The sequence below is a fragment of the Bubalus kerabau genome, chromosome 9, assembly GCF_029407905.1.
Source record: "Bubalus kerabau isolate K-KA32 ecotype Philippines breed swamp buffalo chromosome 9, PCC_UOA_SB_1v2, whole genome shotgun sequence".
In the NCBI taxonomy this organism is placed as follows: Eukaryota; Metazoa; Chordata; class Mammalia; order Artiodactyla; family Bovidae; genus Bubalus; species Bubalus kerabau.
This window is the reverse complement of record NC_073632.1, coordinates 105052145-105078415: the sequence shown is the minus strand read 5'-3', so window position 1 is coordinate 105078415 and position 26271 is coordinate 105052145. Positions and strand designations below refer to the sequence as shown.

At 53.7% G+C, this 26271-nt stretch overlaps 1 protein-coding gene across 3 annotated transcripts in view; it reads left to right on the top strand.

Moving 5' to 3' along the window:
- AGPAT4 (1-acylglycerol-3-phosphate O-acyltransferase 4) overlaps positions 1 to 26271 on the top strand; it is a 152217-nt gene that overhangs the window by 118942 nt on the left and 7004 nt on the right. For all 3 annotated transcript variants that reach the window (XM_055536149.1, XM_055536151.1, XM_055536150.1), the window contains 5 exons: positions 3824 to 3993; positions 16504 to 16665; positions 19265 to 19418; positions 23085 to 23187; positions 23946 to 24021. In XM_055536149.1, the coding sequence (XP_055392124.1) occupies positions 3824 to 3993; positions 16504 to 16665; positions 19265 to 19418; positions 23085 to 23187; positions 23946 to 24021 (665 nt within the window). The remainder of the gene's footprint in view (positions 1 to 3823; positions 3994 to 16503; positions 16666 to 19264; positions 19419 to 23084; positions 23188 to 23945; positions 24022 to 26271) is intronic.

Sequence of the window (26271 nt, the reverse complement as noted above, 5' to 3'; positions counted from 1 at the left end):
TGGGGTGGGGGCAGATGACGTGGGCGGTGTGGGGGGCAGAAGCCGAGCCCCCCAGCAGGAGCAGACCCAGCTGGGCCAGGGAGTCAGGAGCCGAGGGGATGGAGAGGAAGGAGTCATTGCAGTGTGGCTGCCGCTTCTCCTCGGGAGGTGAATCAGCACGTCAGCCAACACACGTGTGACCTGCGGAGCCCGCCCAGCCTCCTGAGACCTTCCCGAGTGGGCCTTTGAAGTGAGAGTGAAAGTCGCTCAGTTGTGTCCGACTCTTTGCGACCCCAGGGACTCCACAGTCCGTGGAATCCTCGAGGCCAGAATACTGGAGTGGATAGCCTTTCCCTTCTCCAGGGGATCTTCCCAACCCAGGGATCGAACCCAGGTGTCTCTCACATTGCAGGCGGCTTCTTTACCAGCTGAGCTACAACTGGAAACAAACCAGAAAGGGGATTTGGATAGACATGCCTTAGGGCCCTCAAGGGGAATGGCACAGTTTCCTCTAAATTCTTCTGGATTAATTGAATTATTTTTCATTATGGCTATAAATACATTTCTTGTTAATTAAAAAAAAAAAAGGAAACCCTTAGGAGGAAAAAGGAAGACTCTTTTATCCGGTGCGATTTCAGTGTTGAGTTGAATAACTCCAGCCTGTTGAGGCGAGGTGGGGATCCTGGCCTCCCCTGGTCCCACCTGGCCCAGCTGTCATCGCCTCTCCCTGGGCCTCTGCAGCCACCCCTCACAGGCCCCCCTGCTTCTCCTCTGCACCCACTTGAGCCTGAATGCTCTTTTCAGAATGCAGATTCGGTGCTGCTGCGGCCTCTGTAAAGAAATGCTCCGGTGACGCCTCGCGGCCTCTGTGGTACAACCATAAATCACGACCGCCCACCCTGGTGCGGAAGCCTCAGTGACTCTGTCCCCCTCTCCACTCCTTCCCACTTGCCCTCGGCAGTCATGGAGCCATGCCTGCTGTCCAGGGGGCCGTGTGTGTAACAGCCACGGGAGCTGGCTGCTCACCATCCCCTGTGTGTGCAGAACCAGGCTGGGCTCCTTGACCACAGAATCTGCTGTCATAGCCATTGCACCTCCGGCAGCTTTTCCTGTCTGGATTCACAAAGCTGCTGAGGCTTCCAGGACGTTGCGAAACAGACCAGGAAGTCTTACAGCCGTCGAGTGGTGCCCCTGGCACAGGATCCTGGCCCCCAGATCCATGCACAGCATCTGTCCCAGGCAGCTCCTCTGCCCTCCCGGTCTCGCCGCCTCTTGGTATGAGGCTATCTACTCTCTGGGTCACAGGCTCTGAGGGTGGGACCCCAGGAGCCACCCAGGCTTCTAGCCACACCTCCAGCCCCCTGGCATATCCTGCCTACACACGTCTGGCCACCAGACGGTGTTTGCTGGAAGCAGACATGTGCCCGCACCGTGCTGGGTCCTGGGGTGAAAGGCTGAGGTTAGGGTCTGTGCCTCGCGGGGCCTGTGGCCTCTAAGGGTGGCAGGGGGTCATCACACCATGTCGCAGGGTGCGATGAGTACCCTGAAAGGGACTGGGGCAAGTGGAAGCAGGCCCGGCCTGCCCTGGACTTGGAGCAGCAGGGCCCAGAGAGGCCTTCAGGAGGTGACGGCCGGACGCGTCCCGGGAGCCGTCGCGCTTGACCTGGCTGCCTCCTGGATGCGGCTCTGCCCTGGGCTTGTCCAGCCCCCGTGAATGGTACCAGGAGGGGTTGGACCTGTCCCCCTCCCTCCCCCGATGGCTCCCCTGGGCTTGCTGCCCCTAGAGGACAGCTGCCTGGGGGCTCAGCATTTTCTCAGCTCTAGGAACAGGCAGACTCTATGGTGTTCAGTAGGGGGTGTGTTCTGGTTTGTTTCCTGATGACACGGCTGGGCCTGGGGTGAAGCCTGGGTCTGCTGGGGGCCCGGCACGTGCTTTGCACAGAGAGCCTATTGTAGTGACACCCGTCGCTTCTCACAAAAGCCCCTGAGGCCACCCCTTCCAAGATTAGGAGGCTGGGGTGCCTCGGGGTTCACCTGTTCAAAGCCCCAGAGGGCTCGGGCTTAGAAACTAGACTGTAGTACCTTTCAGAGAGTTCTGGCTCCAGCACCTAATTGCCGGTCTCCAGCCTCAAGGAGAGAGAGACCTCCAAGGGCAACAAGTCCAGCCTTTTATTCGTGAGGCTTGGCTGGGCTTTGTCTGTGTATGTGTGTGTGTTTGTGCATGCAGGGGTGCGTGTGTGGGCGTGCATGTGTGCGTGTGCTGGGGCAGGTGATGAGTGAGTGAGTGCCTGATGTATACCTCTCTAAGTGGTGATAAAAAGGGGCATGTCTTCACAGGGCTTCCCCAGTGGCTCAGTGGGTACAAGAATCCAGCTGCAATGCAGCAGACACAAGAGATGCAGGTTTAATGCCTGGATTGGGAATATCCCCTGGAGGAAGAAATAGCAACCCATTCTGGTATTCTTGATGAAAAATCCCATTGAGAGTGAAGTCTGTTCATGGGGTTCTCAAGGCAAGAATACTGAAATGGTTTGCTATTCCCTTCTCCAAGGAGATCCAACCAGTCCATCCTAAAGGAGATCAGTCCTGGGTGTTCATTGGAAGGATTGATGCTGAAGCTGAGGCTCTAATGCTTTGGCCACCTGATGGAAAGAACTGACTCATTTGAAAAGACTCTGATGCTGGGAAAGATTGCAGGCGGGAGGAGAAGGGGATGACAGAGGATGAGATGGCTGGATGGCATCACCGACTCGATGGACATGAGTTTGAGTGAAGTCTGGGAGTTGGTGATGGACAGGGAGGCCTGGCGTGCTGCAGTTCATGGGGTCGCAAAAAGTCGGACACGACTGAGCAACTGAACTGAACTGAACTGAGAGGAGCTTGGTGGGCTATGGTCCATGGGATGACAAAGAATGTGACATGACTTGGAGACTAAGCGTGCGCACAGAACCCTTTATTATAACAGTGTTCGCATCACTATGAAAATGTTGGCAGTCAGCTGAGCGACTAAGCCCATCCTTCCCAGAGGGCTCCCTCAGCCACCCACCTACCCACCTGCTGAACACACTTAACTAGCATTCCAGTGCAAAGCTGCTCTTTAGCTGTAGTTTGAATTGCCGAGGTTCCGCTGTTCTTCTGGACAATTTCTACCGTAAAGCCTTGTCCTCAGGGCACCAGGTGGGGAGTTGGTCACCTGATTTAGAGGTATCACTGAAGAAAAAAATGGCAAGTTGGTCATTATTGCCTGAAAAAGGACTTTTCCATTTTCTCAAGCTCCTTTAAAAATGTTTTCATAGTTTCATTGAGGCCCACAAGGGAATGACCCTAATTCATCCTGGCCCTTCAGGTGCTGGTATTTCTCCGCAGGGCTTCATCATTCCTGGTGAACATCCCAGCATCGTTCACAGGAGAGAAAAATTGGGTATTTAGTGTTCTTTGGATGGAGTTTATAAGTGTCCCAATTAGTCATTTCGTAGGACGTTAATAATTCTGTATCTCGCCTCCTGCTGCCTTTCAGAGCTCTGTAAACACCAGGGCATAGATTCAGGCTTTCAGATTTACTTTTCCCCAAGGTACTTAATCAAGGATTGCAAGTCATTTGCCTTCTCAAAGCTTCCTCTCCTCCCCTGGAGACTTGTGGAGTTTTCTCTTCTGTTTTTTCTTTCTTTTTCAACCCTGTCAAGGATTGGGATCTTGGCTGAAACGATCCTGCACTTCACCCCTCGAAGTTGCTTTCCCTTCCAGCTAGGAAGGCAGAGCCTTGCTGTGCCAACCTGTCCCGGGGGCCCAGAGCCCGGGTCACAGAGGTGCGTGAAATAAAGGCCTGTCTGTCTCTCTGTTCCAGAGCTGGTGATGCTGCTGGAGTGGTGGTCAGGGACGGAGTGCGTCATCTACACGGATCCCCGAGCCTACCCCAAGTACGGGAAGGAAAACGCCATTGTCGTTCTGAACCACAAGTTTGAAATCGACTTTCTCTGTGGCTGGAGCCTGGCTGAGCGCTTCGGGGTCTTAGGGGTAAGTCAGACCCGCACACCTCTTTTGTCCAACACCATAACCGGCCCTTGACTCTCGGTCGTTCAGCGTTTGCAGCAGCATTAATAGGCTTGTTGAAATGTTAACTGACTGCTTTTCCTTCTTGCTCAGAATCGAGATGAACATCTGCTGTGAGCAAGGATCATATTTATTCATCAGTGACGGTGTGCTGGGCATTTTACCAACAATTAATTTATTTAATCCTTGCGGAAACATTTGGGAGTCAGGAACCTGCCCTTATATAAACTCTACACTTCACTACCCTGCTCCAGATCACACAACTGTTAAGTCGATTTGAGTTTGATCTCATCCATCTTCGTATTCTTCCCCCCCCCTTTTATTTATTTCAATTTATTTATTTTTAATTGGGGGATAATTACAATATTATGTTGGTTTCTGCCGCACATCAGCATGAATCAGCCACGGGTCCACATACATCTCCTCCCTCCTGAACCTCGCTCCCCAGCCTGGTATACAGAGTGAAGTAAGTCAGAAAGAGGAAAAGGAACATGGTATATTAACGCATATATATGGAATCTAGAAAGATGGTATGGATGAACCTATTTGCAGGGCAGGAACAGAGACGCAGAGAACAGACTTGCGGGCACAGTGGGGGAAGGAGAGGGGGGACGAATCGAGAGAGTAGCACTGAAGCAGACATCCCATACCCGAAATCGCCAGTGGGAATTTGCGGGAGACCGCAGGGAGCTCAGCCCCGGTGCCCTGCGACAGCTTTGTTTTTTTAATCTCTGTGCTCTGCTGGCTCCCTGAGTCACGGGCAGCATTCGCCTCCGAAATGTCCACCTTCATGGGCCTGAGAAAGCTGAATGCCAACGCCAGGGCGTGTGACCTTCAGCATTCTGAATGAATCCGAAATCCTGCTTTTCCCCAACTCGTTTGGCCTCTTGCCTGCCTTTGGGACTGGGCCTCTCCATTGACTCCTATCATGGTGAATGCAGTGAGGAGTGATGGTTGACCTCCGAGCAGGTACCAGGCCCTTGAGCTCAGGCGTCCCTACAGGAAGGACGGCAGGTACTGCCCGGGGCTGGGACAGGCTCACAACAGAACTTGGGGGTCCCGTGTGGCACCCGGAGCAGCCCCCGAAGACTCAGGGGGCCTGTGCACAGCGTGCTTGTTTTTGGTGGCCCATGTAGACAGAACTGCAGTGCGGAGAAGGTAGGAGTCTGAAGACCATGCAGAGTGGAGCGGACCCAGAATCGGATCCCCCAGGGACAGTCTCGGTGTGTCCAGTCCCCAGCGGCCTGTGGGTCCAGAGTGACTTTGGAACCTTGGGTCTTGTTGGTCTCTCCCTGTTGGAAAGACCCTTGGCTAACAGGGACTCAGTAACCTTATTTATTTTTTAAATAAAATATATATATATATTTTATATTTATTTTATTTTTTAGGGACATATTTATTTTCTTTAAAAAAAAAACAAAAAAACAAAATATTGGGCAAAAGGAGAGAGAAGGAAATATACTTGGAAACAGGTTCCAATAATGTCTGTGGGACAAATAATGGTTGTCATGGAGTTAAACTAAAGTTGTTAGCAGTTTTTCAAGAGATGGAAACAGTTGAGTCTCTGCTGCTACCTGAAGACTTGTAGAAAACTGGATTGCCTGGGGCTGAGTGTGCTGAAGGGGTTTCCAGGAATGGACAGGCCTGCTTGCCAGCAGTTTTCTGTTTTCCTGTTTGTTCTGACATGATGTCTGTGCAGACCTGTGTGTGTGTGTGTGCGTGCGTGTGCATTTTGTTTTCAGGAACAAAACCAGAGATTCGAGTATCCACCTTTTTCTGCTGTGGAGGCCTCGGGCTGAGCTCTTAGCTGCAGTTCTGTGGCTTTATTCTCTCTGAGAGGAGAGAAAAGCCATCCTAGTCCGAGCCCCATCGTGGACACAGACCCTCCTCCCTTACAGGAGCGGGTCCGGAGTGTCCTCGCATCCTGCTGGGAGCTAGAGGTGCAAGCCTTCAAGCTAGGCTTCCCGGGACACCCGTTCTTCAAGTGAAGTCTGGGGGCAGCTGCTGATTTTCTGGGCTTCGCAGGCGGCTTGGGTGTATCCATGCTTAGGATGTGAGGTGTGTAATTTGAGGCAACAGCAAGCTGTTGAACCTAGAGGCGCTTTCCCGAACCTGTGGTCCCCCTGGTGGCTTTATGACCTTGGGCTTCTCCTGTGCGTCTTTCGCTGGATTTGTGCTGCTTCCAATCCACATGGTATCATTACTGTTTATCATTTACTTCTTATACATAGACGGCCAGGGCCTCAGTTTGGGTAAAGAATGTGCCCCAGGATGGAAATTAGTAACTCTTGATTTCTGAGTTGCTTCCCTTTCCTCTTGGACGGTATTGAAAGGAAAAGCTGGTGGGTGGTGAGGGGTCCCCTCTATGTCAGAAAACGACCAGGGCAACCTCGGGAGGGAACATTTCTAGTCTTGTCTCCTCCCCCACCTCCAACTCCTGGTCAGTTCAGGGCTCCTTCTGAGGAGAGAAAACCCTCAGTACCTTCACGGGGGTCGGGGATGGAGCAGGACTAAGGAAGCGGGAACACAGAGATGCTCAGGGAAACAGAATCAGCAGCCACGGGGAGGGGCGCCACACAGCGAAGAGGGTGGGCCCCACAGGGTGCTTGGAGGGGAGGTTACCCACAGAGAGCGGACTCGGGATTACAGGGGCCCAGGATTGAGAAGGGCAGAGCGGACCCGGGACTGAGAAGGGGAGGCTTTCGTGGAGCGGTGACTATCAGCGCCCTTGAGCATTTTTCTAGCAGAGACTCTGAAATCCTGATCAGCACAGCTCAGCATCCTAGGGTGCAGATGCTACAGAAAGTTTCCCCAGCAGAGTGACCGTCCAGCCTACGACACGGGGACCGCTCATCTCCAGCCCTGACTTCCTGAACGAATACCACTGCAATCGGATTGCGTTTCTCTCTTAGAAACCAAACAACTACGGTTGCGTGCACTTGACGCACGAGCCTTGCCCCTTGGTCTGGAGACTGTTCAGGAGTTTTAGGAGTCCCACCCAGAGTTGGATAGGCAGGTCTCAGGACCTTGGCTGGGACGATGCAGTTTCCGTCCTCACAGGAGCCCAGGTAACCCTGCTCTGGGGGCCGGCAGGTTGTCTGGATTCTTCTGAGATGTTCTCTGCGACCCTGGAGTTGGCGCCAAAAGTGGAGGACTGGGGGGAGGCAGCAAGTGACCACGTCTCCCCACCGCCTAGCACTGGGGAAACAGCGGGTGCTGTGGCCACCACAGCGGTCTGTACAAATGCTGATGAAGCCACGTGCTGGCAGAGGCGCTGAGGGGATGAGACAGGATGCCCGTGACCTTGTGGGGCTGGGCCAGCTCAGGTGGAAGTCGGCAGACTGTTCTCCCGAGGGGGCAAGGGCGGGGATGGGGGACGTTTTCTCTCCCAAGCAGGAAACAGTTACCATCCATTTGTGTCTCCCAGAGCAGCTGAGGTCTGCCTGGAGGGCGCGAGGCTGGAGGAGGAGGTGCCTGGCTCCTTTCCAAAGAGGCCCGTTCACTCCTTCTACCCTGGAAAGGAACCAGGCAGCATCTCATTATATGGATGGTGCAGCGGTGCTTCTGTCTTAATTGACCTTCAGAAACACTCACCTGATTCATCCCTTTTTTTTTTAAGTAACACATGATGTTGAGATCCTTCTGGAGTCTAAGAAGTTTGCATTTTTGAAGAGAAGGGACATAATAAGGAAGGTTCCTGATGAGGCATTTTTCATCTTCACACGTAACAGCCCAAGAGGAAGTGAGTTGAAATTGAAGTGAGTGAAATTCGAAGACATTCTTGCATGCAGCCTCAGTCGCTTCAGTCGTGTCTGACTCTTTGCGACCCTTTGGACTGTAGCCCACCAGGCTTCTCTGTCCATGGGATTCTTCAGGCAAGAATACTAGAGTGAGTTGCCATTTCTTCCTCCAGGGGATCTTTCCAACCCAGGGATCAAACCCACATCTCTTGCATCTTCTGCATTGGCAGGCAGGTTCTTCACCAATAATGCCACCTGAGGGGTCCTGAAATTCTTGAGAGGAGAGTTAGTAAATGTGAAATTGGATTTGGGGAGAAAGCAATGGGATTCTTTTAAAAAAAGAGAAAAAAGGGGAGGCCTTCCAGTCTTATGACCTTTCCCCCATTTGGTCGTTCTGGGGTCCTGTCCCTGCGACTCTGGTTCCCTTAGAGCTGAGGGCTGGCATGGGCCCTGGTCGTGGTCTTTAAGGGATTCGCTGACTTGTTCCTCCCTGAGTGAGCGTGGTGTGTGGACGGGCCAGGGTGTGCGACGCAAGAGTCACGACTTCTGAAGCTTCGGGTCTGTTTACTTGTCTTTCTGCTGCAGTAAAAATGTGCACCGGCTCCTTCACAGTGGCCCTGAAGGTTGCCTAACATGGTGTTTGTCAGGTCTTTGAGCAGCTCCAGGGCCTGGGAAGCTCTCCGTAAAGGCAGCTGTTTGTGTCCATTTTTATCTGCTGGGGTCACTGTGGCTTGGCGGTTACCCCAGAGGCCAACTGGGATGTTGTCTTCAGGTCTTTAAAGAAGCCCTGGGTGTTAGTCATCTACAGCAGCTGACAAGCCCCGAATGTAGTGGCTCAAAACAAACTCAAAGTGTCACGGTTTGAGTGGCCCGAGATCCTGGCTCAGCTCCATGGGGGTCGTGGCGGGGTCCCTCCAGGGCTGGGTGGTGGTGGCATCTGAAGGCTTGCTGTGCAGGGACCTGCGTCCAGGTTCGCCCTGTTTGTGGCCATGGTGACCCTCCCGCCTGGGTCTCTGCTCAGGCACCCCTGATCCCCAGGGGAGCAATACGAGCTGGGTGGGAGAAAACACCCAAGTGAGGGAGAAGCCACAGCCTTCTTGTAACGCAAACTTCTGCCCAATAGGGGAGTCCACAAGCCCCGCTCCCTCCAGGAAGCAGGCAGGGCTGCGAGGAGGTGCCCGGAAGTACCCGGAGACAAGGATCAGAGGGGCCATCGTGGAGGCTGCCTGCCACCCCTTTCAGCCTCCAGCCTCGCATTTCCATCTGTCGCTGTTGTCCGCCTCTTTTGTGACCCCATGGACTGCAGCCCGCCAGGCTCCTCTAACATGATCTATTACAGCTCCACCTGAAAATAGATTGAATTCCTGTCACGTGTCTACGTGCAGGAGGAGCGGAAGGAGGAGAAGGGAACTCTGATTCCTAAGCAGCGGGCCCTCTAGAAGCTCCCCAGCACCTTCCAGGCATGAGGATGCACATGTCGATGAGGGCAACTGATGCGTCTTCCAAACGTTTACCCAACAAACGGATCGCGTAGGTTTTCTGCGGAAGTCACTGTGCTGGGTAGGATGGCGGGTCAAGGATGCATGGAAAGCTCTCAGTGACTTTAGATTATACAGAGAGGCAATGAGGTGTCACATAAGACCACGCGACACAGGCATTGAACCATAATGAGGGGGATCGTGTCCACGTGGGGCGCCCTGTGCATGTCTGATACTTGACCACTCAGCCATCTAGTGGCTTCAGGGGGTCATTCTGAGTGTCACCCCTTTGTCTGCTAGGAAACAGAGGTCCCGGGGAGGAGCTGGGTCACGGTGGTACAGGTGGACTATGAGGGGCGAGTTCGGGGGCAGCTCTGTTTACCAACCTGTGGGGAAGGACTTCAGCGTTTTAACAACTGGAAAATAACATTTCGGCAGTACCAGCACACGGACTGCTGTGCCCAGGGATGGAGAAATGTCCCAGAAGGTGATGGCACCGGGCCCAGGCCTTGAAGGAGGCGGGTGGTTTTAGGAGGAGATAAGAGACGGAGGTAAAGGGAGAAACAAGAGGCAGGGGATGGAGGTAGCTGGAGGGAGAGCCCGGGGAGGGTGTGGCCAGCTGCCGTGGTCCCAGGCTCTGCTGACTGACTCTTCTGCTGTGGCCAAGGGTCCAGATCAGCATTCCTGCTGCCTGCTCAAGGTCACTGCGGGGTGATTTGGAACCTATTCAGTTCAGTTCGGTCACTCAGTCATGTCCGACTCTTTGCGACCCCATGAACCGCAGCACGCCAGGCCTCCCTGTCCATCACCAACTCCTGGAGTTCACCCAAACTCATGTCCATTACTCGGTGATGCCATCCAACCATCTCATCCTCTGTTGTCCCCTTCTCCTCCTGCCCTCAATCTTTCCCAGCATCAGGATCTTTTCAAATGAGTCAGCTCTTCACATCAGGTGGCCAAAGTATTGGAGTTTCAGCTTCAGCATCAGTCTGTCCAATGAACACCCAGGACTGGTTGGATCTCCTTGCAGTACAAGGGACTCTCAAGAGTCTTCTCCAACACACCACAGTTCAAAAGCATCAATTCTTCGGCACTCAGCTTTCTTTATAGTCCACCTTTCATAACCTATTAACCCAAGTCAGAAAAGAGATACCATAAAATCCGAGAAAATCAAGAACTGAACCCAGAATGTCAGTATTCCAGTGTAATTCTCCAGGATGCTTCTGACCACTGGCAGGAAACGTGGTTCATCCTGTGCCAGATCACATGCGTTTGAAAACCCACATTTCTTGGGGTTTGATTCCAAAAGGACCACTTTTCTAACCATGGATTTCTGAAAGAAGAATGTCGATGCCAATTTGTTCAGAAAGGCTATACGAACGTTACTTCCTATAAACCTCCCATCAATGATCACATTCCCCCAAATTGTAGGTTTCCTGTGTTTTATTTTTCAAACATGTAAAACTAAGCAAGAAAGGAGACGCCCTAAGAGATGAATGTGGGCCCAGGTGTCCAGAACAGACACTTCTGTTTCCGTCTGCTTGCTCCAGTTCTCTGGTAAGGGTGACAGGGCACAGACAGAGGGGTATGCAAAACCTGCCCATGTCACTGGAAGCCTGGCCCCTACATTCACCAGCTCCAGGACCTCGGGGAGGTTATCTGACTTTTCTGAACCTCAGTGAACCCTTCCCATTTCATGCTATTTAAGAGTTTCATGAATATATGTAATATATATATATATTTTTTAAATGGCTTCCCAGGTGGCTCAGTGGTTAAGAATCTGCCTGCCAGTGTAGGAGACACAGAGATGCAGGTTTGATCCCTGGGTTGGGAAGATCCCCTGGAGGAGGAACTGGCAACCCGCTCCAGTATTCTTGCCTGGAGAATCCCATGGACAGAGAAGCTTGGTGGGCTACAGTCCGCGGGGTTGCAAAGACTCAGACATGACTGAGCACACTACTACACTCCTATATGTCAAATCCCTCATCAAGGGATTTGATGCGTAGCACAAAGTAGGCACAGCGTTATTACTCGTGTCTTTGACCCTAAACCGTTTCCCCTCATTGAAAGTTTCCTTATGAAAGTAGGGCAGGGCGTGGAGGACGCAGGAGAGACGGAGTGTCCTCTGAGTGGGATTTAACCAGCTCTCCTGGCCCTGGGGCCTGTGCAGCTGCGGTCTCCCATCACTGTTATAAACCACAAGGTCCCTTTGCATTTGCCTTCATCCCGGCTTCTTCATGGGCGCTGGTCCGGCTCTGCTTGGCTCCAGAGAGGGTAGAAGTTTCTCGATGTGGAGAAGTGTTGTTTCCCTCTCCAGGGGCTCCCCTCGCAGCCGTGGCTCTGTCAGCCCTATTAGGGTGGATTCCGGCACCCACAGGTGGGTCTGTGGGAGACTCCTCCCCTCCTGCTCCCACCCGGTTAATCAGTTAATCCGAAGCTTTGTCCGCGTTGCTTCCAGGCACCCGCAGCTCTGGGAGGAGGCAGGGGGCCACCTTCTGCCTCTGCATGTTCTCCAGCTGGGCCAGGCTAGCTGGGGTCCGGATGACACAGATAAGGACCCCGAGAGAATCAGGGCGAGGTGAAAACCCTTCCAATCCCGGGTACTGGGAGAATCGTTGCCATGGAAAGGAGTCCCTGGGCAGTGCCAATACATCTTGAGCTCATGAAAAAATAGTGTTAGTCGCTCAGTCCTGTCTGACTTTGTGCAACCCCATGGACTGTAGCCCGCCAGGCTCCTCTGTCCATGGGATTCTCCAGGCAAGAATACTGGAGTGGGTAGCCATTCCCTTCTCCTGGGGATCTTCCTGACCCAGGAATCGAACCCAGGTCTCCTGCACTGCAGGTGGATTCTTTACCACCTGAGCCACGTAGGAACCCTCCCCCCACTTTTTTTTTTCTTGGGCTCATAACCAAGTGTATTTCTGGAAGTGGTAGCGTGCCCTTTATTTTTGAAGTATAGTCCTGAGTTAGACACTCCAAATTTTCTTTTTTATCAAACAAAATCCTCTGGCTTTTCTTTAATGAGTCAAAGTCGGATATATACTTCCTCGTACCTTCTTTCCTAAAGGCACAGAAACCTTTGCTTGGCCTGGGGGAGTCATGTCACTGGTAGCGTATCAAGTGTCCTAGAGGACTGTAAGCATATTTAAATAGTATACATTTCAAGTCTTTTGGTCATAAATGAGTTGGCTCCTGTGAATCTCCTGGCCCAGGGCCTATCGCTGAGTGTTCCACTGAGTATAATTATTGTTATTACTGCATTTCAAACCTGGCTTAAGAAGTGGGTTGAGTTAAAAGGGACGTTCAGTCGGCGTGCCTGCTTGGTGGTGACGATGACAGGTACACAGGTACACATTGAACACCTGTGTATCCTGTTCTCAGTGAGGAGCTCTGTGTGTGTGTCTCCATGTGACATCAGATCTTTACAGCCACGCTTTCAGTTAAGCATGACTTGGCTCTTAATACAGCCAGGAAAGTTGAGGCCCGGCAAGTGAATGTGATCCACACCAAGGCCTAGGCCTAACGATAGCATCCAGGGTTTTAAGGCTGAAAGATGGACTAATTCAGCATAAAACCGGAAATGGCTCCTCTGTTCCGTTTCTCATGAAAAATAACCAGACTGTTTTTGATCCGGAGCCTCGTGCTCCAGAAGCAAATGGCTAAAGATGTGCTGATGTCAGCCATTTCCTAAAAAGGGGGTTGTTAGTGGACCCTGCAAAGTAGTTTTCCGATTGAGAAGCAGGAAAATCTAACAAAATTTAAAAATCACTTCTAGTCTCACTATCCAGCAATGGTTACTATGATTTTTCTCTGCTTTTACCATTTTCCAAATAGACTATTAACTGAGCTTTGAGTCTACATTAAAAAAAAAAAAAAAAAAGTTAGTCTTCATTTTCCCAGCCATTAAATATTCATAGGAAACAAATTTCATCAGCTATAAATCAAGAGTGTTGATGAACTGAGTGTGTAATTATTCAAGCTGAATATTTTAGGCTTCATGGCCATGTGGCCTCCGTCATGACTTTTCAGCTCTGCTGGAGCATGGAAGCAGCCATGTTCCTAGCAGTAGGCAACGTGTATGTGAGAGCAGCTGTGTCCCAATAAAACTTTATTTATAAAACCAGGTGGCAGAGCAGATTTGGCCCACCGGCTACCCTTGTTTGATATGATGTATCATATACAACATGATTCATAGAAGTCTTTAATTCTTAAAAATTGAGGTATGGTTAATTTCTACTAATAGGAAATTCCCCCGAGGGTATCCGTCCTCAGCAGACAGCTGTGATCTACTGCACAGGATCTTTCTCCAGACCTCATGGCTGCTACTCTGGAGTATATGATCCTTCTCTTGGCTGTGGCTCAGTGGTAAAGACTCTGTCTGCAATGCAGGAGCCACAGGTTCAACCCCTGGGTTGAAAGATTCCCCTGGAGGAGGGCATGGCAACCCACTCCAATATTCTTACCCAGAGAATCCCATGGACAGAGAACCACGGCGGGCTGCGGTCCATGGGGTGGCAAAGAGTCAGACGCGACTGAAGCGACTAAGTGCACACACATTCTTGGCTATAGGATAGATCACGTTTGTAAGTCCTTCAGGTCGCCACAGGTTATTTTTGGAAAGAGTTCAGGAACATGTAATTTTCTAAATAATCCTAACCTGCCAAGAAGGTATGTTCAGTTCATTGTGAGGATGTTTTGTTTTGATCCCTAGGCTGTGCGCAGGGGCCGTGAGAACAATCGTGCTGATGGTGGGGGGGGGGGGGGCCCTCCCACGGCCTGAGACCCACCCGTGGACACAAGGGCTGGGCTTTAGCTGGCCTCCACGAGGGGCGTGGTGAGCTGGAGAGAGTGTGACCTGTGTGCCTGGCACCCCGTGAGCCCCCAGCCCTCTGTCAGTGAGTGCTCCCACCTGCAGGGACCTCCCTCTGGTCCTCTGGGGCAGGCCCTCAGATACTATGGCGTGGTTTCTTCCTATCTTCCATTTTTTGCTTGTTTTGGCTGCTCTGATTGGCATGCAGGATCTTGGTAACCCAGCCAGGGGTTGAACCCTTGCCCCTTGCATTTGGAGCTTGGAGTCCTAACCCCTGGACCGCCAGGGAATTCCTCAGGCTTGGTTCTCTTCAAGGGGATTTGCAGGTGTGGAAATTTGTGTGTGGGAAAACCGCAACCAGAGTCAAAACGTAGCGAGGCTCCACCTGAAAGGTAGCTTTGCTTTTCTTCTCCCAAAGGGGAAATTCAGCTCCATTCAGTCTCTCAGTTGTGTCCGACTCTTTGCCACCCCATGGACTGCAGCACACCAGGCTTCCCTGTCCATCACCAACTTCTGGAGCTTATTCAGACTCATGTCCATTGAGTCGGTGATGCCATCCAACCATCTCATCCTCTGTCATCCTCTTCTCCTCTTGCCTTCAATCTTTCCCAGCATCAGGCTCTTTTCCAATGAGTCAGTTCTTTGCATCAGGTGACCAAAGTATTAGAGCTTCAACTTCAGCATCAGTCCTTCCAATGATTATTCAGGACTGATTTCCTTTAGAATATTTGCTATTTTTCTAAGGTCTAGGGAGCAGGTGGCTGTTTACACCTCTCTTCTGGCCCTCGTGGGTGGGTCGGGGAATTGCCTCTCTGCTGAGCTTTGCAGCTGTCACGGGAGTGTTGAGGAAAAAAGAGTGGAAAATCATTCTGGAGTATTGTGGTGGAGTATCGTTCTTTATTCCGGGCCTCATAGGAGAGGCAGAGCCAGACACTTGTCACAGCTAAGGCCACCACCGGTCCATATCACTGTCTCCATCTCTGCCATTGGTGGATAATGGCTGTTTCTAGGAGCATCTTGGTTAACTCCAACCTTAGAGGCAAAAAAGTAGAACGCAGTCTTTCAGCTCCAAAGCTGGTCTTGTGTGTCCCCTGCCCCTTCCACCCCACCAGGTGCCTGCACACCCGCAGCCTTGGCGAGGCTCTGGCCAGGGCACAGGTGGAGCGCGCCCAGTACCCCTACGGATCTGAGTTCACCTCCTGGTTTCCTAGCGTCCGACCCAGAGACCCCACTGGGCCGCTGTCCTGGTCTGTAAGGAAAGTGGTGTCCCCCCACCCACAGAGCCAGCAAGGGCACTGAGGAGCGGGGAGGAGTGTGAGGCGGAGCACACCTGGGGGCGGGCACCTGCGTGAGCCGGTGAAGGATGACGCGGCACCCCGCGACCCCGGGGGTTCCCGACCGCTCCAGGTGCCTCCCCCTGCCCCCGGAGAGCCTGTCCTCTACACGGAGAGCCTGTCCTTCACACGGAGAGCCTGGCCACCCCCAGAGAGCCTGTTCCCCCCTAGAGAGCCTGTCCTCCCTATAGAGAGCTTCCCCTCCCCATAGAGAGCCTGTCCCCCCTGCCGAGAGCCTGTCCTCCCCATAGAGAGCCTGTCCCCCCCCCAGAGAGCCTGTCCTCCCCATATAGAGCCTGTCCGCCCCCTGGAGAGCCTCCCCTCTCCATAGAGAGCCTGTCCTCCCCATAGAGAGCCTGTCCCCCCTGCCGAGAGCCTGTCCGCCCCCTGGAGAGCCTCCCCTCTCCACAGAGAGCCTGTCCTCCCCATAGAGAGCCTGTCCCCCCTGCCGAGAGCCTGTCCTCCCCATAGAGAGTCTGTCCGTCCCCCGGAGAGCCTGTCCCCCCCATAGAGAGCCTCCCCCGCCACATAGAGAGCCTGGCTGCCCCCTGGAGAGCCTGTCCTCCCCCAGGAGAGCCTCGCCTCCCCAGACAGAGCCTGTCCTCCCCACAGAGAGCCTGTCCTCCCACCAGAGAGCCTCCCCTCCCCATACAGAGCCTGTCCTCCCCATAGAGAGCCTGGCCTCCCCCAGGAGAGCATGGCCGCCCCCTGGAGAGCCTGTCCTCCCCATGGAGAGCCTGTCCTCCCCATGGAGAGCCTGTCCTCCCCTGGGAGAGCCTCCCCTCCCCATACAGAGCCTGTCCTCCCCATACAGAGCCTGTCCACCCACCGGAGAGCCTGTCCTCCCCATGGAGCGCCTGTCCGCCCCCCAGAGAGCCTGGCCCTTGCCCCCTCACTCGTGGGGCAAGGCTGGCATGGCCTTGATCTCCAGCTGACTGGTGGGCGGTTGACCAGGTCAGTGGCTCCTTGCCTCCGTGTCTTGGCAAGACACAAGCTGTCTCTGTGGGCCGGGAGTGCACGGTCACTTATTTCTAGGGAGTTCCCTGGCAGTCCCAGGGGAGGGCCTCATGCCCCCTTTCATGGATGCCTGGGCTTCCCCCTCTCTGTTTCAGGGCTCCAAGGTCCTGGCTAAGAAGGAGCTGGCCTACGTCCCCATCATCGGCTGGATGTGGTACTTCACCGAGATGGTCTTCTGCACGCGCAAGTGGGAGCAGGACCGCAAGACCGTCTCTGAGAGCCTCCTGCACCTGCGGGACTACCCCGAGAAGTACTTTGTACGTGCGCAGCCCGCGGGGCGTCCGGTCACACTCGCACACGCTCGAACGATCATCACACACACCCCCGGGGTGCCCCGGCCACGCTCACACACACTCAGGGCGATCATCACACACACTCACTTGGGTGATCATCACACATACACTCAGGATGCCCAGGTCACACACACACACACACTCAGGGCAATCATCACATACACGCCTGGGGAGCCCCGGCCACATTCACACACTTGGGTGATAGTCACACATACACTCAGGGTGCCTAGGTCACACTCACACACACTCGGGCAATCGTCACACATACATCTGGGGAGCCCTGGTCACACTCACACACACTCGGGGTGATCGTCACACACATACTCAGGGTGCCTAGGTCACACTTACACACACTTGGTGCGATCGTCACACACACACCTGGGGAGCCCTGGCCACACTCACACATACTCAGACGATCATCACACACACATTCAGGGTGCCTAGGTCACACTCACACACACTCAGGGCGATCGTCACACACACACCTGGGGAGCCCCGGCCACACTCATACACACTCAGGCAATCGTCACACACACACTTAGGGTGCCTAGGTCACACTCACACACACTCTGGGTGATCGTCACACACACACTCAGGGTGCCTAGGTCACACTCACACACACTCAGGGCAATCATCACAATCACGCCTGGGGAGCCCTGGTCACACACACGCCCAGGGAGCCCCAGTCACACTCACACACACTCAGGGCAATCATCACACATATTCACACATGCTCGGGGCACCCAGGTCACACACACACTCGGGGTGCCCCGAATACACTCATGCACTCTCGAGGCAGTCACACTCACTCACATTCAGGGTGCCTGATCACACTCACACACACTTGGGGCAATCATTACACACACACGCAGGGTGCCCAGCTCACACACACCCTGGGTGATCGTCACACACATGCCCGGGGTGATTGTCACACACACACTCGGGGTGATCATCACATACACGCCTGGGGAGCCGTGGTCACACTCACACACGCTCAGGCAATCGTCACACACATGCCTGGGGAGCCCTGGTCACACACACGCCCAGGGAGCCCCGGTCACACTCACACACACTCAGGGCGATCATCACACACACGCCCAGGGTGCCTAGGTCACACTCACACACACTCGGGGTGATCGTCACACACACGCCCGGGGTGCCTAGGTCACACTCACACATGCTTGGGGCACCCAGGTCACACACACACTCGGGGTGCCCCGAATACACTCATGCACTCTCGAGGCAGTCAGTCGCACTCACTCACATTCAGGGTGCCTGATCACATTCACACACACTTGGGGCATCCAGTCACACTCACACACATTTGGGGCAATCATTACACACACACTCAGGGTGCCCAGGTCACACTCACACATATTCGGGGTGCCTAGGTCATCCTCACACACACTCAGAGGCCCTGGTCACTCTCACACACACTCAGGGTGCCCTGAATACACTCACGCACTCTTGGAGCAGTCACACTCACCCACACTTGGGATGCCTGATCACATCACACATGATCGTCACACACATTCGGGGAGATCATCAAACATGTAATCAGGGTGCCCAGGTCACGCTCACACACACTCAGGGTGCTTAGGTCACACACATACACATACTCGAGATGCCCAGGTCATGTTCACACACACTTGGGGGCCCTGGTCACACTCACACTCTTGGGGTGCCTGACCACTGTTACACTCTCGGGGAGATTAGTCACATTCACACACACTTGGGGGGCCCTGGTCACACTCACACTCTTGGGGTGCCTGACCACTGTTACACTCTCGGGGAGATTAGTCACATTCACACACACTTGGGGGGCCCTGGTCACACTCACACTCTTGGGGTGCCTGACCACTGTTACACTCTCGGGGAGATTCGTCACATTCACACACACTTGGGGGGCCCTGGTCACACTCACACTCTTGGGGTGCCTGACCACTGTTACACTCTCGGGGAGATTAGTCACATTCACACACACTTGGGGGCCTTGGTCACACACAGGGTGATTGGTCACACACTGTCTGGGCACCCGGGCCATACTCGCACATGCTCAGGGGCCTTGGTCACACTCACACTCTCAGGGTGCCCGACCACACTCACACACTCTTGGGGCGATCAGTAATACTCACACACACTTGGGGCCCTTGGTCACACACACACTCGAGGTGCCCCGGTCACACATGCACACTCAGGGGCCTTGGTCACACACACACTCATCCCTCTGCTTCCTGAGCCTCCTCAAACACAAACCCTCTCTCTCCGAAGCTCACAGACTTGAACACTGTAGACGTGGGGGCCAGAGGTCATGCCCTGAGGGGAGGCAGGCTCAGCTGTCAGGCCACCACTGCCCTGGTCACTTCCTCAGGCTCCTGTGGGGCTGTGTGTGACTGTGGCGTGGCTGGGGGATGGTGCATGTGACCTCCGGGCTGCGTGTATGACCTTGGGGCTAAGCATGTGACCTCGGGGCTGAGGCTGTGACTTTGGGGCTGAGTGTGTGACCTCACAGCTATCTGAGCAGCCGCAGGGACATCTGTGACGGCTGTCCTGTCCCCTTCAGTTCCTGATTCACTGCGAGGGCACGCGGTTCACAGAGAAGAAACACCAGATCAGCATGCAGGTGGCCCAGGCCAAGGGGCTGCCCAGCCTCAAGCACCACCTGCTGCCTCGCACCAAGGGCTTCGCGGTGACCGTGAGGAGTTTGAGAAATGTAGGTAAGGATGACCCCGCGGGGCCCCCTGCAGCCAGGGAAAGGGACCCCCAGCACCCAGAGGGGAGCCAGGGATGGAGGCTGGCAGGTCACCCCTGGTTAGCCTGGGTCCAGGTTCCTGGCGTCACACGAGTGGCCACAGCCCTTCACGACTGCACACACACCACTGTGAACACCAACCACGTGCCCAGACACCATGCACCACATGCACACGCGTGCACACCAGGCCAACCCTACCCTCTACTGCTCGGCGCCGGTACTGCCGGCTGCGGGCGGCGCTGGGTTCCCTGGGGGTCCCGCGCCAGGTCAGCCCAGGTTTCTGGGGTGGTTTTGCTTTGTGTGGCATTTCTTGCCCGTCTGTGGCACTAGCTGTCCCCCCTCCCCACCCCCAGACAATGATCTCTGTGGCCTTGTCGTCCGAGCCCTGGATGACTGTAGGTAAAGACGAGACGCGAGTAGCCACAAAGCCAGCTTGCTCCAGTCTCTGGTCTCCAGTTGAACCCTCCTCTCTTTGGGTTTGGAAACGCGAGTTTTTACCCTTTCCTGCCCTGCGGCTGCCCTGGAGGCCCCACTGCCTGTCCCTCATCTCTCGGGAGGCAGGAGCTAGGGGATCTCCTCCCCTCCTTCACCCTAGTCCCCCCACCCCGATGCCCCCCTGCACCCTCTCTGCACCCCCTGAATCCCAGCCACATCGCCCGGTGAGGCCAAGGCCCCCACCTCCTCCCGGGCCTGCATCGGGGATGGAGGTAGGGGGATGTAGGTGTGGACACTGCGGTGTTTCTCTGCCATCCCCATGCCTGGGGGCCGGGGGACGCCCCGGAGCTCTGATCACGCTGACCTGTCCCGCGGGGGGAACAGTGGCAACACTGACTCCAACACGTGCGGGTCCTAAAGGTCTCTGACTCTGCTCCCGGCGACCCTGGGCCCCTCCGCTGAGTCTTCCCTTGCTTCCCTCCTACCCGCGGTCCCCACATCGCTCCTCACTGGCCCCCTGCTACCTGCATCACCGCCTCTAATCCTCACACCACCCGCCATCACTCCGGGGAGAAGAAGGGACCACTGGTCTGGGACTCAGTAGCTCCCAGCACCGAGGACCTGCTGGAGGTGGCCCCTCTCCCCTTCCCTCTGGGAGCCGGGCCTCAGAGGGGCCCCAGCTGTCTGCCAGCACACTTGGTTTGCTCTGGTATCACCCCAAAGGCTAGAACCTCCCTGTCAGCTAGCTCCCTGGTGAAGTCCAGCAACCAGCACAGAAATGCCTGGGCCTGCTCCATCTCACAGACACACCTCCTGGCAGCTGCTCCATCCAGCAGGGTCAGGAGGCCTGGGGATGGGGCTGGCTCCTCCCCTCACCAGCTGTGGACCCTGGGGACAGGTCACTCCACCCCTCGGATCCTCCGTTTGCTCTTCTGTAAAACTTCTTAGGGTTATGAGCAGGCTTAAACGAGAGAATACACGTGGGTGACTCAGCATCAGGGCTGGCACATTGTAAACATCTCATTGAACGTTGGCTCTGACTCAGAGCCCTCTGCCGCCCTCTTCACCCCTCGCCGTCTCTTCCAGGTGGGGGTGTCGAGCTTCCGGTTCTGATTTTCCCCGCCTGGGGTGACCCGTGAGACTCCCTGAGCTTTGCCTACAGGCGGAAGGGGCCAGGCTGCCCAGAGGCTGCCCCACTTCCCTAGATAGTAATAATGATGATGGGTGATAGCAGGGCACTTCTGACACCCCAGCAATACAAGCATCTCACACACAGCATGACCAGAGTGTGTGCCCGCCGAATGCAGCGAAGGAAACATGTTTTGACTTCCAATTTGCAGATGGGGAAGTTGGGGCTGAAGGATGGGGGAACTTATCCCAAGCGGCTCTACCCTTACACGGTGGGCGCCGTGGCCACACCCAGGCAGCCTGGTGGGCGGGGCCAGACACTCGTTTTCCTGGGCTCTGCAGGCACGTGGGTCTAGTGCCCGGCCCGGTTCTGTCACTTTAAGACCTAAGGTTTCTTTTCTGGAAAAGGAGGGAACCCTGCAGATTTAGGCTGTTCTCTGGGGGACCTCCTGGGGGCTGTCCCCCATGCTTGATTAATCGAAGGGACCCCCACCTCTATGGCAAGCGTCAGGCTCCTATGTCAGAGCGGCCTGAAGAAAGGAGGTGTGTTTTGAAACCCTTGACCCAGCATGAACCCTCATACCCTGGGGCTCTGCAGCCTGAAGGATTTTCCTTCTGTGTCATTCATTCTGTGCTTACAATGGCTGGGCGATGTACTCAACTGAGAAAGTTATTCTCCACCAGCCTTTCTCTTCCTGGGGTCGGGGGGACCTCTTCTCCCCGCCAGGGAGGACAGGGGAGTGGTCTTCTTGCTTGGGTTGGGGGTGGGAGGTGGGGACCTGCCTGCCCTCACCCCTTCAGATAAGCGGGAGGGCCCTTGGCTAAGACGTGGTCCAGCTGCCGGAGCCCCTCCTCCTCTCGCCCCCCGCTGTGGCCCCACGTGGTGGTTGGGCAGCCAATCAGAAGCAAACAGACAGACCACGTGACTTTCTACCCGCCCATCAGCCGGTCTCTCTCTCTCCGTGGTAGTGCTGCTGTGCAGGGCGCTGGCTAAAGTCTACCGAGCACAGGGCGCTGGGCCCTTTGGGAGGCGCTGACTTTCATCATCCTGAGTCACCTCCGTTCTCCAGGAGAACGAGGCTCAGGGAGGCCGAGTGGACTGTCCGGGAGGAGATCCCACAGCTGGGAACAGGTGGCCCTGGGGCTCACACCCAGGCTGACTGCAAAATTCCTGCGCTCTTCACTGTCCGGTCCTGTCTTACCGGCTGTGTAGGAAGGGCCATCAGTTTGCACTCCGTATGTCCACCCTGCTCTCCCCTCACTGTTCCTTCAGGCGTCCTCCCATCCAAGCATTCATGAAGCCTGGGCCAGGCCCTGGGGCTGCAGCGGTGGGTGTCGACATAACTTTCATATTTGTTGTTCATCGTTCAGTCGCTTAGCCATGTGTCTGTCTCTTTACGACCCCATGGGCGGCAGCAGGCCAGGCTTCCCTGTCCTTCACCATCGCCTGGAGTTTGCTCAGACTCACGTGCACTGAGTCCATGATGCCATCCAACCATCTCATCCTCTGTTGTCCCCTTTCAGTATGTTGACAGGTTAACTCACCATTGTGTAGACATTAAAATCACACAATCTTGTTTGTTTCCCAGCCATGTGTCAACTGACTACACCATATTTCAACTCCTTAGGAAGTCTCCAGTATCTTATTCTCATTTTATAACAATCATATTTTTCTAGTGGAAAAATGCCCATAGAATGGTTACATTGCCATGACTCAGAGACTTCCTTAGACAGTATTCTTTGGATTGCTTTATCTATTAATATTTGTTTACATACCTGTTGTAGCACACCTAGATGGGTCATTGTAGCATTGCTTTAAATTGATATGACCTTAATAATAAGTTTTTTCTATTACTAAGTTATAGTGTGCTTTTCTGATGATGGAACGTGATGTGTGTTCAATGTAGAGTATTTGGACAATATAGCAAAGTGTGAAGAAGAAACCATAGTCCCTTCATTCCCAGATAATCAGCCAGCAATTTGATTCTTGTTTTCCAGTATGTATATTACAAAACGGAATTGGGTTCACACGCTATATACTGCTTTGTATTTGTTTTATTTTTTATAGTTTCAGCTGTATATGACTGTACACTCAATTTCAGAAACAATGAAAACCCAACACTGCTGGGAGTCCTCAATGGCAAGAAATATCACGCCGATTTATATGTTAGGTAAGTCGGCTCCATTTCCTTTCCAGAAAATGGAATGCCCATCCCAAAGCAAATAAGTCACAAATGACCCACAGACCTTCTCCCAGGGGAGTGTGCCAATAATTTCATGTCTGCAGTCGGCATTGAATGGAATGCGTTCACAGTCCTGTTTATATCGAGAGACTCATGCTCTGTTGTAAATAATTAGGTTAAACCTCTCTTCTCCCCAGCCACTCTCTGACTCTCTCTCAACAAAGAGCTCGGGTCTGAACAAATGAGAGACAGTATTTTACAGTCATTTTTGAGGCTGAGTGTGAGAGTTTATTTTATTGAACCCTTTTCTTGGAGGATATATCTGCTCCATAGAAATGGACACAGATACAAGCATTCTAGAACTTACAAAGGGGCCTAGAAGCAAATGGAGACCACTTTAGCAGCATCTCATTCATGTGTTATAGTCCAGGCTAGGGAGTGTGGAGAAGCAGGCGTTCTCCTGGACGGGTCTGAGTTGTTGAATGGGCCCTGGCCCATCCCCTGGTGGGCCGTGACTGCATCGGGCCTAAATTTCTCCAGTCCAAGGAGGGTGTGGGTTTCCCCTCCTTTGATCAATTGCATTACTCTCTCACTTGCACGCTATCCAGGCTGCCGAAATAAAAGCTGAAAAGTGTTAGTTTGAACTAAAACCTTTAGTTATGTTAGTTTGAACATTGTTAGTTTGAACCGGTGTTCGGGGCACTTGCCGTGGGCCTCCCCTTTGCTAGCCACTCTCTGCCTTGCAGGCGGATTCCTCTAGAAGAAGTCCCGGAGGAGGAGGACAAGTGTGCGGCCTGGCTGCACAAACTCTACCAGGAGAAGGTCAGTGCTGGGGGCCAGCTCTGCGCCGTCCAAAGCTCCCTTCCAAGCAGCAGCTGTGGGTGCTGGGGCCTTTGGGAGTTTATAGAGGCGGCTGAACCTTTCTCGTAGGGGAGACCTCATGCTCCGGATAACAACCACCCCAGATAATAATAGTCAGTAGGGACTAACTCTACTTGGCAACAGGGAAAAGCGAAAAAGCGAAAGCGAAGTCGCTCAGTTGTGTCCGACTCTTTGCCACCCCATGGACTGTAGACTATGAGGTTCCTCTGTCCGTGGGATTCTCCAGGCAAGAACACTGGAGTGGGTTACCGTTTCCTTCTCCAAGGGATCTTCCCGACCCAGGGATCGAACCTGGGTCTCCAGCGTTGCAAGCAGACGATTTTACCATCTGAGCCACCAGGGAAGCTCAGGCAACAGGGAAAAGAACTTGCAAAATACTTTTAAAAGTGGGCTTCAGAGAAAGAATGGAACTATGTTGCGGGTATAGTGGACAAAAAAAAAAAGGGTCCCAGGAGCTCTCGTCCATTTTCCTGCCACTGGTCCCAGAGCAGAATATTCTTGAGGGTACGGGTGTTCTCTACAGCAGCCATGGCTGAGTCCACAGTTAGGTAGCATGTCTGGTCCCAAAACATCACCAGCATAAGCAGGACAAAGGCCCACAAGGTTCAGCCGGGCCAGGTTTGAACTGTGCCGTGCCCACCCCATCACCCCTGCCCAGCCTGCCACCTCCCCCCACCCCACCCCCGGCAGCATCTCTGATCCCCCCATTCTCTCTCTGTCCTCTTAGCAAGGCCTCATCTTTCAGTGGTTTCCCCCCACACAGACGTGCACAGGGCAGAGGAAACTTAATCACTATTGCTCCGACTGCTCGCTCTTAGGCAGAAGTTTAGCCTCCACCTGGTGAGGGAAGCATTTTCAGGCACAGGAAAACGTCTTTTTGAATCCGTCATCCATTTGGAACCCAAACCAGTTGGTTATCTAGAATCAGATACATTCCATAGGCCTCTAATTTCCTTTCACCAAAGTCTATGAATACAGGCTGGCTAACGTTCACGTCTTTTCCGCCCCACGGCTTAAGAGAAGATGGTCACACAGAGCTTTAAGGAGGCCTGCGCTTCACTGAACAAGAATTTTAATCCTACCTTTGAGAATGTGTTAGGATTTCGGTCTAAAAGACTCCCAAATCTCCACCATCAGATGAAAGAGATGCTCTTAGAAATGTGCTCGGTTTTTGGAATCCAGATCCTGGCGCTATATTCTCATGCCAGAAGTCGCGTCTGTGTTCCTGAGGACGAGCTTTTCCAGCAATGACTGTAGACACCCTCTCTCTGAGCTGCCTTTAGTCTCCTTTCGGGGGCATTTACAGCAGACCTGTCTGTTCTCCTTTCACGAATGCTTAGGAGAGACTGGTTTGCCTGCCCCCAGAGCATGGAATTGCAGACTCCTGAGCCTCAGCCTCGGGGTCTTAGGGGCTTTGAGGGGGAACCAGAAACGTGTTTCTGGGACACTGCTGTTGATGTCAATGGGCTGAGGGCCTGAGGGTGGAAATGCACTGCCTGACGCTTGTCAGCAGCGAGATGCTGCGTTTCCGATGTGCTGGCACCAGGCCTGGGCCCGGACAGAGGAACACAGGACAGCAGAAGCCCCTTCCCGCGGGTCTCCTGCACGAGGCAGCATTTTCCTTGTGCCGTTTTCTGCTTTAGTCATTTCAGTTCAGTTCAGTCGCTCAGTCGTGTCCAACTCTTTGCGACCTCATGAACCACAGCACACCAGGCCTCCCTGTCCATCACCAACTCCCGGAGTCTGCTCAGACTCACGTCCATTGAGTAGGTGATGCCATCCAACCATCTCATTCTCTGTCGTCCCCTTCTCCTCATGCCCTCAATCTTTCCCACCATCAGGGTCTTTTCCAATGAGTCAGCTCTTCGCATGAGGTGGCCAAAGTATTGGAGTTTCAGCTTCAACATCAGTCCTTCCAATGAACACTGAGGACTGATCTCCTTTAGGAGTGACTGGTTGGATCTCCTTGCAGTCCAAGGGACTCTCAAGAGTTCTCCAACACCACAGTTCAAAAGCATCAATTCTTCGGCGCTCAACTTTCTTCACAGTCCAACTTTCACATCCATACATGACCACTGGAAAAACCACAGCCTTGGCTAGACGGACCTTTGTTGGCAAAGTAATGTCTCTGCTTTTTAATATGCTGTCTAGGTTGGTCATAACTTCCCTTCCAAAGAGTAAGTGTCTTTT